At 30.4% G+C, this 16,033-nt stretch overlaps 2 protein-coding genes across 4 annotated transcripts in view; one reads left to right on the top strand and one right to left on the bottom strand.

Annotated features, from left to right (window-relative positions):
- The window catches only part of LOC139486506 (synaptophysin-like), a 29,280-nt gene extending 23,362 nt beyond the window's left edge, over positions 1 to 5,918 (top strand). For all 3 annotated transcript variants that reach the window (XM_071271413.1, XM_071271421.1, XM_071271428.1), the window contains exon 6: positions 1,680 to 5,918. In XM_071271413.1, coding sequence (XP_071127514.1) covers positions 1,680 to 1,805 — 126 coding nt within the window. In that variant the 3' untranslated portion in view covers positions 1,806 to 5,918. The remainder of the gene's footprint in view (positions 1 to 1,679) is intronic.
- A 7,828-nt stretch (positions 5,919 to 13,746) lies between these two features.
- Positions 13,747 to 16,033, bottom strand: part of LOC139486455 (MTRF1L release factor glutamine methyltransferase-like) — a 40,001-nt gene continuing 37,714 nt past the window's right edge. The window contains exons 9-10 of the mRNA XM_071271342.1: positions 15,526 to 15,633; positions 13,747 to 14,161 (exon numbers count right to left, since the gene is read on the bottom strand). Coding sequence (XP_071127443.1) covers positions 14,131 to 14,161; positions 15,526 to 15,633 — 139 coding nt within the window. The 3' untranslated portion in view covers positions 13,747 to 14,130. The remainder of the gene's footprint in view (positions 14,162 to 15,525; positions 15,634 to 16,033) is intronic.

Genomic DNA, 16,033 nt, shown 5'->3' with positions numbered 1-16,033 from the left:
CAAAAATTATCATAGAACAATAACACAATGACAGAATGTATAAGTACAGTATAAAGAATAGAGAAAAATGGTCTAAAAAAATAAAAATGAAGAAATAAAGGACCCCCATCCAGGCTTTGCAATTATGAATAGCAGATTTTGTTCCATGTTACCTCTTGCATCTGTTGTACCTATAGCTGGTAGTAAATATGACGTGTGTATTAAAGAGGGTCAGGCTGGGGTTCACAGAGAAGGAAATAAGGGGCAAAACATGCAGAATAAAGGGCAAACAAACAAACAAATAATAGTGGTCAACATGATAAAAACAGGCAAATGTTATACAGAGTGGAAAATAATGGGCAAATATATAAAGAACAGAGAAAAATGTTCTACTAAAATCAAGATTAAAATAAAAATGGAGGACACCCCATCCAGATCCTTAATAAATGTTGCTGTTATTTCTAAGGTCTTGAAAGCAAAAGAATAATGGAATTACGAAAATGTTTTACTAAACCTTCTCTATTGATTTTTGGTATAATTAAACAGATATATATCATTTTCAGAAGAGTTATATGATAAAATACATGTCTTGTGAAGAAATTTAATTAAACTCCTGTTAGCAATACAGCCAAAAAAAAATAAAATATGACATTGTCTGTTTTAAACAAACTTGATTTAAGCTTCGATCTTATCATTGTTTGTGTGCATCTACTTTTCACCTACATCTCATTTGTTGTTAATTGACACAAATGAATTGACAAAGTTAATTATTGACATATTACAAATGATAAACTACTCGTATACAGTATGTATCGTGATATATAGGACTCGACTCAGTCAAGACGATATTTTTCGTCTTTTTACTCAAAAAAAATAATCGACCAATTGGATCCTTGTAATTTTTTTGGCAAGGAACATTAAAATTACTTTCATTTATAGGTCTTTCTGATTTCTATAGCTAGCAACTCTTAAAAAAGAAAAGAAGAACAAAACAAAGACAAGAAAAGCAAACAAATAAAACATTTGGCTTGATACAAGATCTTCCAATGAGTTCCTAGAATAAAATTTACTTAAGGAGGTAGACCTAGGTTAAGGGAAATAACTCTTAAAATCATCAGTACGTTTGTGTCAACCATTTTCAAAAACATATTCTAAGCTTCTAGGTAACATAGATTATTTTTAATCTGTTTCAGGTAAATGCTTAAAAAACATTGATAACCTTGACTTTTACAAACGCTTAACTAATTTAAAGAGTTATCTTGCTGAACCAAGGTCGACCCCCTTAATAAAGCAAATATCTGCATGACACTATGTTTCCTATGACACATTTTCCCACAATGACACCAGGTCAACGTAGGATGTTCATTAATACATGTATATAATGAATATTCTGTATAAGAAAACACTTCATTTATTTAAAATCTGACTGGGAAAATATCAGTTAATTTAATAAAAACTTGTACAAATATCAGTTAATTTAATAAAAACTTGTACAGTTAAAGGATACTGTTTATGTTAGTTCTAGCATAAACAACTCGAATATTAATTAATTTGAAAAAGTTTATAGTAATTTGGTCTTATGTTTCAGATTTTAGGTTCTGGTACAGTCAAAGGATATGTGTTTATGTGGGTTCTAGCGTAAACAATTCCAATATTAATTGGTTTAAAAACATTTATAGTTATGTTTTCCTATCTTTCAGATTTTTGGTTTTCTGAATATGCTGGTGTGGGCTGGCAACTTATGGTTCCTGTACAAGGAGACCCCATGGTTCAAGGTCAGATCAAAACCTCCCCAGGAACCTTCAACAGATCCTCAGAGAATATAGATCATCTGTGTATAACAGCAGACGTCTGCTTTTTCAAAAATGTAGAATGGTGAATTTGTGTTTTAAATAGTTTTACAAGTTTTGAAATGGCTGAAAGCTGCTCTTATATTCCTGATAGTAGTATAGTTAGTTTGGATATTTATCTATATAATCTATGTTAATGTAAAAGTACTGAAAAGAAATGTATACCAAAGTTTACAGTAAGGGTTTTCAAAATGGCTGCCTTTTGTGCACCTAAGAATCAAGAACAACTGTTTGTCATAAAAATTATTGTCAAAGGTTTTTTTGTTTACCTGTTCTTGTACAAGGTTTACTTATTTTAAACTTAAAAAACATTTAAATAATGCTTGATGTACTCACCGTTTTGGCTATTTTTGTGCTGAATAAAAGTATACTCTTTTTTAACCTTTTACTAAGGGTAACATTGCTAAATTCATGGTACATGTAAGCTGACAGAAACTTCATCTGATTTTTTTTACATTCCTTTTGCATAAGTGTAAGCAATTTCCATATGCTTCAATCTCAAAAGCAGACATCACCTAATTATTGTAAGAGGGTGGATTATTGTATTGGACACTTACATGTACATACTCATGCTTATTGACTTTTCAGCTTGACACTAATCATTCTCACAAGCTCAGGGTGTGTTTATTCTTTTGTTTCAATAGCTTCATAGCTCTTGTCTCATTGGAACAAAAAAGGAAGTTTCTAATTATGATACTTTTCAAAATTTGAATGCAAAAAGGTTAAACTGTAACATAAATTCAATGTATTAGTTTCAGGTTTAAACCATTTAAATTTATGAGTTCATATTTACCAATACAAAGGAACAATTCCAAGTTTCTAAGAGGTGGCAGGGTAAGATCTGTAATATTTTCAACCTTGAATTTTGACAGTAGTACAGCATGTAGATCAGGATGATTTAAAGGTGTAGACCTTATTTCAGGGAGATCACTCTTTAAATCAGTAATGCGTTTGTTTAAGTCAAGTTTTATCAATATATTTTAAGTATTTACCTGAAACAGGTTAAAAATAATCTATGTATCCAAGAAGCTTAGAACATATTTATGAAAATGGCTGATACAAACGTACTGATAATTTTCAGAGTTATTTCCCTTAACCTAGGTCTACCTCCTTAATATGTACTTATATTTATAACATAATCATATCTCATATCTTAGAATTGTAAAGTTCAAATGTATTCTTGTATAAATAAGGTCATTATTTATTTTGTATGGGATATGTGAAACAGATTGCTTGATGATATATTTATTCATATTTATTTTGGAATTAACAAATGTTCTGAATCAAAAAATAGATTTATTTTATTTACTTTACTACTCCTGTGTACTAAGCAAGCCATTGTAAAATTAAAAAATATTTATTAATTGGCATACAATGTATAGGTGTCCAATATTTTTTGAAAAATTCAAATGAAACTTTGAAATACAAATAATGTAATTGTAAAGGTATTAATTCCTTGTTATATTTTGACTTGTTTACTGTAACAACAAGAGTATGTTCATGAAATTTTAGAGGATGTTGAAAAGCATAATTTGTCTACATATTTAGGCTTGAAAATTTATATGTAAACTATTTGTTGACATGTTAGTTTGAAAAGTTTGTTTTATGGCTGAATGTAAACATTACCATCACATTGTGATTTTTTTTTATACCTCAGCTTTTAATATGCAGATAATTTTGTACTGCAAGGAGAAAGCTTGTTAATAATATATAAGATTCTGTGTATTTGTCAATAGCTTATATAGTTCTATCAAAAGTTTGAAATTTTATATTCATCCTAATACATTACATGTCCTGGGGTAGGGGTTTTAGAAGGCAATGACAGATGCAGTTGTTTTATGCAAGCCTACCAGAAAGATAGTTTGTATCTTAAAGCAGCCGGCGTAAAGACACAGTGTTTGTTTTAAAATTTAAGCAATACAAAATTTTTACGAAAGAACTTGTTTATTAAGCTTTCCAGATGACTGCATTTAAAGCAATTTAGAGGTTAGCAAATGTTCAAGATACATGTCTACTTTTGAAAGTTGTTTGTAGACCTCCAAATGTATTGTTTGTTTTATTGTTTGTGTTTTGCGGTTGCTGTCTAATAGACATATATACCTTGTATTTCCTTTCTAAAAACATATAATTGTATTAGGATAGATATAAAATGCATAGTTTATTGTTAATTTTGTTGAAAAAACTTTGAAATCCATTCCTTCTAGCAGTTACAGTGGAACTAAAACATATTTATAATTCATAACTTAATGATTGTGTGGAATTTATCTCTGTCCACTTTAATACATGACTTAGATTAAGCAATTTAACACTTGCATTGATAAGAAAAAAAAATATGATTTTTGTCCTATGAAATATTTGCCACTGGAGGGAGGTTAAGTACAACACCAATCAATCAATTGTCATGTTTTTATGCATTGAATGAAATGGTCATTTAAATTCATGCACTTCGAGCTTTACATATGGTAAGTTCAAAGTTCCATTGTAGATTAGAGGGAATTCATTGATAAGAATGTTTTAAATTGCTTAGTATTGTTAGTGAAAAAATCAAGAAAAGATGATTTAGCTTTTGTATTTATTTGTTATTAATGTTGATTTATTTTGATTTTTCGTGCCTTATACACATTAAGCATAAGAGTTATGAGTGCTATTGTGGAATTCTATGTCATATTTTTGATGTTCGTCAAGAATTCCACACAACAGAGAGAAAGGAACATAAAATTCAATTTGAATGATTCAATTACTGAAAAGTACTTTTTTTCTAACATCAACTTGTTTTTGAGACTTAAACAATGAATATTTATCTCTACAAAAGCCATGGAAGCTGATTGCATTTTTCTGAAAGGAGTGCTTTTAATTCAGATTTGAAGACTGGATTTAATCAGAAGAATTATCAAATATTTGTTTTTAGCTATATGATCTATAGAATTCCTACAGTATGAATTGGGAAAATAAAACATGAACATGAAAAATAAAATGTTAAAGCGCACAAAACTGGTGGGTTTATTTAATGTAGGAGCTAGTTTAAGGATTGTTATTGTTGATGTATATATTTGGTGTACAATTTTCCTACAGAATACAAATGTATAGTATAATTATGGCTTGTCATCACATTCCAAAAAGATATTATTTTAATATATAGGGTATTTTATAGCATTTATATGATGCATGGGCCTCTAAAAATATTTTACTTAATCAATCATAATTTTGAATTTTTACAGCTTTAACATTAAAAGTGAAACTATCCTGATTCTCAATATCACACCAATTTAAACATTATTTTGAGGTGACTTACTGCTACTTATATAGATCTGTTGTTATTTTTGAAAAGCATAATATTCCCTGCAGTACATGTACTAAATTTGGTGTTTAAGAAAAAAATGTTTGGATTTTGCAATCCATAGTTTGTAAAAATGGAAAAGTTATAATAATTTCCATGACATTATTTCTGTTGATAATTAATACTACCATTCTAAAAAATATAATCTTCACTTTTCAAATGATACTAAAGAATAAACTACAATGTAATCATCTTTTATTTAATTAAATGTGACTTTTTAATGTACATTTCATTGTTCTAATATTTCAAAACAATTTCTGCATATGTCAATTAAAAGAAGCATTTATTTAGTAGGAAGAATTATCGTAAGATGTAAGATAGCTCATGTCAACATGTTAGACATGCCACATCATTTACGTGTACCAGTAGATTAGAAATACAGGTCAAGAACAGAACATTAATTTCCATATCATCATTTTGCATGTTTTTAAAAAAATATACTGATCTGGTACATAGAGTAGATTGTTACCTTAGCTTAAACTACCTACCACATCCAAAATGTAAAAAAATGAAAACAAATAGTAGTTACAGTATATGTCTAAAGAAACCAGCTTAAGACCAGTATTCAATAATATCTATTGTAAGGCCTGCTAAGAAGTAGAAAAAAGTACATTGTATTTTGTAAATACATGCCATAGTGTGACTGTTATATATATATAAAAGCTTCGTTATCATGTGTGTTGATTGTTTTATATTGCTCATTAACATATTCTTCTGTTTATAGAATTAAAAAGTTTTGTATTTATCATGCACATTTTTTTTGTTTTTTTGTAACATGAAACTAAATGTTTAAGCTTTTATTATAAATTTTGCTGAAGAAGATACCCGAATACTGCACATGAAAATTTCTCCGGAAATATTTAGAAATGCATGGAACTGTATATCAAAGGAACATCTGTAAGACGTTTCAAAAATAAGATGTGGTATGATTGCCAATAAGAAAGATATTTTGTTTCCACCAGAGAACTATTGACATAGAAGTCAGCAACTGTAGTTCACAGTACTGCCTTCAACAATGAGCAAAGCCCATACATGTATATCAAATGAACATCCTTGTTTCTTGTTGTTCTTCATCTCGACAGTTTCTGGTGTTGACACCTAACACTTATGGTTTATTTCATTTCATGAAAGTAATTGATTTTAAACCAAAACAACGGCCAAAATCATGAAATATGGTCATTAGTTTCAGGCTAAAATAAATTATTACCCTTGACTGTGATTTTACTACAATAAACCAAATTTCGTTTATTTTTGTGGATATCAATTCCCGTGGATTGAGGAAGTCTGGATTCTACTTTGTCAAAATTATCTCCCCATCACGCCAGTTCATTTTCACAATCGTAGAAATGGAAGCCATTGTAGGGGTGAGGCGCTGCCAATTTTGCTCTCGGAAACCGATAAATTTATCCACATTGCACCATTACGATCCTTATATGTCAGTTGTATTTTAAAAGACAAATGTATCAACTAGCTAATGAGCATCAGTTAATGATCTTGTCTGCATTGATTCAACTTAAAACTATTGTCTGATCGGTTGTCAGGTGGAATTTTTCAAAATTCATAAACATTTAAAAAAATTCCAATTAAATATTTCGTGGAAAGGCAGACTAGATTTTTTTAGTGGTTGAAGACTATAAACGCTGGTTATCACACACAAAATATTATAATTTTTCGAAGATATGCATTTTCATCATCCAACTTGAAAGACTGTCGTCAAGTACTTTCAGTAAAAAAAATAGCTATTCGAGCACACCTACTCTGTTTTTGTGATTCATTAGATAGGTATATCACTTGACCCATATATTTCATCTTTTAGCACTGTGATTTTTTTGGAAAGATTAGAACTTGTTCTAAATCTTTACTTAGGCACCGGCCTCCCTAACAACAGGACAGGTTAGCTACTGTTACTAAATGTATTCACACTGAAATATAGTTCCCTATGGTTCTGATGTATGTGCACATAATACACATATAAACTGAAAAAAACTGGGTATATTATTGGAGCAGTTCATTCAAGAATGTATGTCATTAAGGTGTATTGATGTGCAGGCTTTTTAAAAAAACATTTTGATTAGGTAACTGGGTATTGATTCAACTAGTATGATTGACAACTGTCATTAACACTAAACAATCAGAGACAAGGTAGACCTTTAATTACAATGCCCCACCTCCTAAACTGCCAATCAAATTGACCACATTACCTATCAACCTCAGTCTTACATAATTATATAGACCACTCAATATAATTCTTAATACACAAGTATTTGACCTCATAATTGAATACACAAATGTGTATATTAGATGTTTGATATTTATAAGGATGATAGATTAATTTATTGCCAATTACTTTTGATCTACATTACATAAAGTGATTCTGTAAATTAGAACGAAATTCATAACAGTGTGGTCGACAGTAAAACGTTTATTAGTAATTGTACTGAAAAGTTTACCTTTAACTTGTTTGTCGTGGGCGATGATTTTATGCTCACTCAGTCTATCGGAGGCCTTCAAGTGGGGATTTAAATAATCATTTGTTACACATTTTGATACATAAAATGAAACTTTCTTTTCACATATCATTTATCGTTTTTTTTTTGTGTGTATCATTGACGTATAAGACAACCTGAATCTTCTTTATTCAAATTTAAAACATACGAGATGGCAATTATGACGCAAAATAAGTAAATTAAACTTACAGCAGAAAGAAGATAATGAACATCGCTTTTATAGTCTTCTAAATATCGAAGACGCGTGGTCTTTTTAAAAATGATGTAAATTTATAAAGGAAACAACAAACAAAATAGTTTGAATATTTATATTGGAAAAAGTAACGGTGTGTAAATCATAACAATTATTTTATTTCAATGAAAATCAAACTGTTGAATTTTTTCCGCTGCGAGCAAATTTTTAATTTTGGTCGCATTTTGAAAATCAATAAATCTTGTATTCTTGTTGGAAGCTGCACTGTGTAGTTTATACCCGTTTTTTTTCAATGCCACACAAATCCAACACAGACAAAAAAAATGATAGGTTCAAGAAATAATTTATGCAAACTATACTTTATTGTAGTTTTAACATGGGTAGGCATTATATTCGTGATTATTTTTGCCCGAGCGATATCGATAAACTATTATAAAAAGTGTCCTAGTTCAGTGAAAATGTACGTCATACTTATTTCCTAAACAAATAAATAAACAAACATTAATTAACATACAACACTACCAAAGGCCAGAGACTCCTTACTTGTATGATTTTGTAAAAAAATGCATCTTTTTAAAACAGTCGAAAACAAAATTGTCTGTCCAATGGAAAAGTCGAAGCCCAAAAAAGATGAACAGTGCATTATAGAAACATAGAAGCTGGTTGCAAAAGTTGACGACAAGATCTATTTTATAACTTGAGTATGGCCTAATACTATTAACCTGAAATAAATATATTTATAGCAATTCCCTTGATACGAAATATCTACATGTTGCCTTGGGCTTTTTTTTTTCTTTTATTTTTGCTCTTTGGTTGGGTTTTTGTCTCAATGACAATTCAATTTTCATTCTTATCATAGATATAACTGCATGTTAAAATAAGAATATGAAGTGTGATAGGCAATCAGACACATTCTTTCCAGGGACCAACAGGCGTTATCAAGCTATAGGTCCCCGTATGGCCTTTGACCATTAGCAAAATACACACTTTATAGAATGAAAGCTCCAAGAGGTCTTGGGATGAAAAAAACAAACGTAAAAGATGAGCGAGAAAAAAAATAGGGATACCACATGGAAATTGGAAAATGGTCCGCAACATTAATTTAGTCAACTCACTTTGTTGAAATTAAAGACCTGGCGAATTTTAGCCTTTTGCAATGGATGTGATGTATGTTTAAAAAAAAATCATGGTTTGTTTGGACATTTTTATAAATCTAGTCTTGTTTTTAAATTATTTGCAAGTAAGATTTAAGTCATGAACAAATAATCACTCACAGAAAGATGTCAAATCCATCAACAAAAGAAAAAAATTAATAGACGACCGACAACGCACAGAATATCATGTATGTGTTCCGGACCATATGAGTATTTGGACCATACGCATATATCATGACCATAAGGGTAAACTAATATGGTCCAACCATACACGTATGGTCCAAATACTCATAAGGTCCGGAACATATTTTATTTGCGATCACAAATGCACGAAGACGTCCATTTCTATGTAAATTGGGTCGATTTTTTTATATAGATAAGATGAATGCGTTTCTGTTGCCAAGTGTTTTTCACAAGTATAGTAGCAGTATAGCAGAACGGTTTAAGTTTCCTATATACACCAAATGATACATTTTGCCAATACAATAACGTAAATGCATGCAAATTTCACAAGGTTTAATCCAAATAGCTTTCTTACTATCCAATAACTTTCAAGTACGAAAAAGACAGGGCAGAAGTATATTTTGTCTTTATATTTCGTATTTGCACAACTTTTGAAAGTGGATTATGCATTCGTTCTAAAATAAAATTAGACCAGATAAAAGTTAAAAGATTACATAACTCGACAATCGCAATTGTTAAATCCGAAAAAGATAATCAATCAATAAATGCATTCAGTAAGTCATTTTTTTTTCTGAAAGAACATGGCTTTGCGATATTTTATTATGAAAATTGATTGTCGAAACATAACAAAAACACAAGTAAAGGACGTTTAATTAATCAATATAAATCAAAACACTTAGCACATGCTTACAACTTCTCGTCCAATCAAATTGCTTGAATTTGCCTTCTAATTTTCATAGTACATATTTTTTCCGTGTACTAAGTAACTACGCATGAATGACCACAAGGGTAAGATTTCATTGTATTGTAATCAAGATATTAGAACAAAAATTGCTACTGGCTATTTTGAAATAAATGATGTGTTCCAAATTTAACTAAATAGTTTGTAATTAGTTTTCAAACAGATTTTTAACATCCTACTTATCAATCTTTTGATCTAAATTTTGTTTTGACAATTAAAAAAGTTTCTTTCATTTAAATAAAGAGTAATAATAATGGTGCTTTATACCTTGATTATTAAAAGTACAACTCAATCTAAAATTTGTAATCCTTTATCTTCCATGCAATTACTTTGTACACAAAAAGAGTCAACCATGAATCTTTTGAAGGGAAATTATTAATAAAGCGATTTGATATATTTAGTCATAAATTGGTCGATAATTGGTTGCCTAATGTCCAGTGACAAATATTTCATGCATATAAACTATCTACTAGACTACCTATGGGTACATACCAGGGGCAGATCCAGCCATTTTTAAAAGGTGTTTCAACCAAAGATGTGGGAGGGGGATCCAACTGTTTGTACTCATTCAAAAGCTAGTTTTAGGTTTTATGTGAAATTAAAAAAATGTTTTCAAGAATGTAAATCTTTCACTGCAATTTAAGAATTGTCTGCTCTTGGTCAATTCATTTTGTCATCTTACCATGTAAATAAGTACATGTATAGTAAAACAACGCTCCGTTCATATCAATAAACATACTTACACCAGCAGCTACCTTCTTTACATTCTAAAGTCAAGGGCCTTTTGAAATCCCATTTTTACAATGATATTATAGTGAGTAGATTTACAAAACTACGTAAATGAGCTACATCCAGTCAGCCAAAACAAATCAATAGACTAATTACAGGATTACTCAAGTTGTAAATATGTGCTAAATGGGATATTGTATAGAAAGGTATATACTATGAAAATAGCCCCTCGCTCTAATTTTCATAGTTTATACCTTTCCATACAATAACCGAGACGAATTCCTGATTAGTATTTCGAATTATTTTATATAGGCGTTAAGAACCTTTGGTGACCCCACGGTTTAAATGTTTATATTAAGGACGTCGTGAGCAATGGGCGTTATAGACGAACGTTCACCTAATCTGTCCCAGTCAATGGGATATTAAAGTGCGCCAATCAATGTCCATAGCCACACTGTTATGAATTCGATACTATATCTGAAAGATAAATGATTAATGGATTAACAAGATCTTAAAAAAAATGAAATATGAATATAAATATGAATAAATAAAAGGTATTCATTTAAGGCCTATAATTTACTTGATAAATTTCCAATAATCGTCTATAATTAATCAACAATTAAATTAGTACACTTTTTTTTATCAGGAATTGGCTTGAAACAGTTTTAAAAATTTAAAACTTTTAATTATAACAAACTTTATTAGTTTATTTCCCGTCAATCATTATGTCTATTTTAGTCATTTGAATTTTTATTAGAAGTGAATATATATTTTTGCAATCAAAAAAGAATCCACATTTCAATAAGATAAGTTTTTTAATTAGTTTACGTTGAAAAAGTACATTTTCAATGCCCTGTGTTGAAAAATACTTAAAAAATTGATCAAAAGGCACTCTAAAACTTTTAATCTTCAATGCCATATAACCTCTGTTTCAACTTACAAAATGCCCAAAACAACATTTTTCTATTTTTGTTGTTGACACTTTAAAGTTTTAAGCTGTTGGTCCAGATTTATGTCTTACAAGGATAGTTGGTAACTTTTACTAGACGAATTTTTGCATTTTTTTGTTTTTTTGAAACATGTTCAGAACCGGCAACATAATTTCGATAAGATATAAACTGCAGTTTAAATAAAATTGTGCAAAATAAGAGACCCATATTATTTAATTTGAGCTCATTTTATCCTCATACTGGAAAAGCAAGTTTCCTTCTAAAGACCTGCTGTAAATGCAATTTTCAGCAATAGTGCTTTATAAATGTTCATTTTTCCCCACCATACCTTAATATGAAATAATTCAAACTTCTCTTCTAATCTTTCCATGAGTGATTTACTTCACTTTGATTATGTTATAAAGTCAACCTGTAGCTTTGATTTAAAAATATGATAGAATCTGAAGCAAAACGATGTATGAAATATTCTTGCTTTGTATGATATCAAGACAAAATATTCAACTCAAACACGCCCTAACATAAAAAAGTGCACATGATTCTCTCTTTTCGATATAATTGTTACCCATTTTTTGGAATTTTTTCTCGAGTCACATTATGGAAGGGCAGACACGAAAATTACTGAACTAATAGATTGATATGTTTTCCATCCGTGGTAAATTTAAAAAAAAAATCGGAGGCTATGCATTTTCTACATGCAACTTGAAAGATACCCATGTCGTCGACTTGATATCTAATTGTTTTGCTTAACTATGTACTAGATAAATTGAAAACTTATGCAAATGGTGTTTTTAAAATAAAACACTTCATAATTAAGAAGAAAATTGTAATTTTGTTTGTTTCTATTAACTTTTTAATTTTTTGTCACTAAAGTAAACATTACAGTAAGCATTTATCGCCTTCTCTAACAAAGAGCTTCGATTCTTTTGTTCTATTTCAACCGGGTTTCCGACTGGGAATACTTGCATTTTCTTGAATACTTGATTTTGTGGTTTTACCAATGTCTGCATACAAGCCTATAGATGATTTGAAATTATTTAAGCATTCAAGCTTGTGGTTCATCTTTTCCAATGAAACCCACACAAAAATTGGTATCCAATGAACAATATTGAATCCAAAGTACCAGCTGTGACCTTGACCTACAAAAAATGACCTTGGATTATGGTCATTCAGAAAATTTGTTTTAAGTGCTGTTTGAATCCACCAGGCTATATTAAGATTTGTTCTGTACATAGTTTCAATATATGGATCTGCTGTGGTCACTTTTATGTTCTTCCAACCTGCAGTAAAACTTAACAAAGTAGGGCCTTCCCTTTAGCTGTGCAGGATCTACAAGTATGCAGCAGTGTCTGGTTAGAAATTGGATGTTTAAATCTCATAACTACTTCAAATAGGGAGAGTGCCAAGCTCTCTACACCTGAAGAACCCTTCCAACACCTCTGAAGGGTTCAGCGGTGGTCTATTTCAAGGCAAAATTTCTGTCCCTCTCCATATACCCTTATTTTCCAGTGGCAAGTTCATACTTTCCCAACCTTCATCATGGACAGCCTCTATTACATAACCTTCATGTTGTATTTCCTGTTAATTTATTCTCATTCTGAACATGCATGAAATGTTTGCCACTGGATGATAAACAACCAGTAAAACAAATCATATGCTTTGGCCTTGACTTTCAAGATACTGACATGTGTTAAGGGTAAGACCAATCCTTGCAAAGCAGGAAGATATGAAATTAGACTGAAAGAGAAACCAACACGGACAGATGGATGAATGACAGAAAGAGCAGCAAAAGGATATATAATATTTCCCACAAACAAGCTTTAAGGTGGTACCCAACACCTTGACTAAAATTAATTAGGCTTGTTTAATTTCCATAAAGTTTTTACAAAATATTTACTTTGATCCTTGGACAAAAATTTCAAAATTTCAAAAAAATTGTAACAGACACATAATCAGAAAAAATTGGTTGGTTATATAGCAATTTATGAACCTTAAGTTTAATCATTGAGAAGCTTTATATTTTCTTAAGAATACAATGTGATTAATAGGTTTACCTGATTTTACAGAGTTATCTCCCTGTAGTGTTATGTACCACCTTAATAAAGGAGGTAAAACAAAAAAATAGTTATTTTTCTTAAACTTTATTTCACAATAATAAATAAAGTAACAATTATACTAAAAGTAAAAGATATCATATAAAATAACATGCATGCTTACTTAAACAAAAGAATACATTTTTTGTCATTATTATTTATTTTTATTCGAAAACTCTGATCATACCATTAGTATCCATTCTAGAAAACTCTACCAACATATAGGAGGCATTAAATCAGGAATTCTTTAAATATTTTGTCAATGTAGTCCCCTTTCTTGACAAATGACACCAGTTTGTGCCCATCACATATCATTAAAGATGCAATGTTCTCAAGCCACAGGTTATCAGATCTTTCTGAAATTTTTACTTAACCACCAAATACTGGTGGTCTTTCAGGTCTGTTCTTTGAATCTGTCACTGTACTTCTAAAACACAAAATCTGTCCCTTCAAAAGAAGAATCAGTCAATGACATTACTGGATAATTTTTACTGTAGGTTGAAAAAAAATATAATAATTAGACAAGAACCAGACATGGACAATGCCCCCCTCCTTTTCTGCTCTGCCATATACATGAGTACAGTTCCACATATTTTAGATTTGACAAAAAAGTGATGTTGGCATACAACTTAAAATTATTATGCAGACGGCAGTAAGACAGAAATAATGCCCAGCCTGACCATAGAAGATTATAAATTTAACACTATGTATGATAATGTAACTGTAGGAGAGAGGAGTCAAACTATCTGTCATTTTCAGAATATTTGGAGAAAAAAAAAATCAAAATCATGTGGCCATGCACACCTCCATTATGTGTTTGAACATCTTACAAAATTTTAAAGTTGTACTCCAAATACTAGAAGGAGAAAGCTGGACAAACAATGTATCCAAATCCACGCGAGCAAAAGACAGTTATGGGTAAATTAATATGTAAGGCACATCACAACGAACAACAGGATTCCCTTATAACAGGTGACTAAAATAGTAAGGGAAAGATGGCGCTCTTAGAAGTTATATTTATTATGAGGTCAAATGTATGTGATATGTAAATTAAAAATAGTTTCAATGTGTAACATTTGTTTGAAATCTAACTGTCGAAAAGTAACTGCTTTGCATGTTTCTAATATCCCCAAGAATGTGGAAGAATTGTCCCAAATCATCCAGTCTTTTCACAGCAAGAACTGCCTGTTTAGTTTATATACTATGTTTTATTCCAGCATATGATCTTTCGAGGAAGCACAAACTGTATTTAACTCAAAAATTTGCTATTCGACATACATGCAGTGCTTTTAAATGTTTATAAAACAATGAAAGACTTCTTTGCCTATATAAAACATCTATCAATATAACTATTCTTAGCAAAAAAATTCATTAAGTACAGCTTATTCTCAGTATACAAACACAGATAAATTCACCAAGGTATAATACCTTTAAGTTTCCCACAAACAAGTGTCAAAATTTAAATTTGCATAAATGTAGGTCACCCATTTCAACTATTCACTTCCAATGAAACCATTTCACCATTAATATTGTGCATGCACACTCTGCAAAATGACAGAAAACTTAATTGGGGGTCTCATTGGGGGTTCCGATCCCGGATCCCGCTTACTGTTTTGTCAAATTCCTGTATCCTGCTTACACTATGTACGTAAGCAATTCTCATTTTTTTGTCATTTCCCGGATCCCGCTAGACCTCATTTCCCGTTTTCACGACACAATAGTTTGACTTTCACGTGTTAAGCTTACAAAAAATCGGCAATCCCGCGTCACGCTTAGACCCAATGAGACCCACTTAATTGATATGTATTTACCTTTTTGTGAAATCTTTTAATGTTGTAAGATATATGATGGACTTGTTTCCTTTTACTAAGTCCTTGATCATTTCTGGTTCATCAAGGTAAACTTCCAACCAAATTTGCCTGAAAAATGAAACGGCTAATTTAATGAGTTATCTCCCCTAGATATTGGACATAACATTGCTTGTCCATAAAAAAACTAACTTAAACAGTGAGTGAGTTGGCAAACTGATTCCCTGCCCTTAAAAGCTGTCATCAGATAACCTTTATCCTAAATCTGAACTAATTTGGAATTTATAATAAATTTTAAACTTTAAAATTTATACATTGTATCACAATTCCCAAAATGTAAACTGCAGTTAACAGTCATTAAAACTTTTTCAATTAAAAATTTGCTGAATGATGGAAATCTTTCTAAATTCTGTATACAAAATTTTAAGAAGTTTAATCTTTTAAAACTTGTGTTTTTATTTTTGTTCTGACCTCTGTTTGAGTAGGATAAAATTGCATGAACTTTCAAGTT

This window comes from Mytilus edulis, chromosome 1, assembly GCF_963676685.1.
Source record: "Mytilus edulis chromosome 1, xbMytEdul2.2, whole genome shotgun sequence".
Taxonomy (NCBI): domain Eukaryota; kingdom Metazoa; phylum Mollusca; class Bivalvia; order Mytilida; family Mytilidae; genus Mytilus; species Mytilus edulis.
Note: the sequence above shows the minus strand (reverse complement) of the source record. Positions and strands in the feature narration are given on the sequence as shown.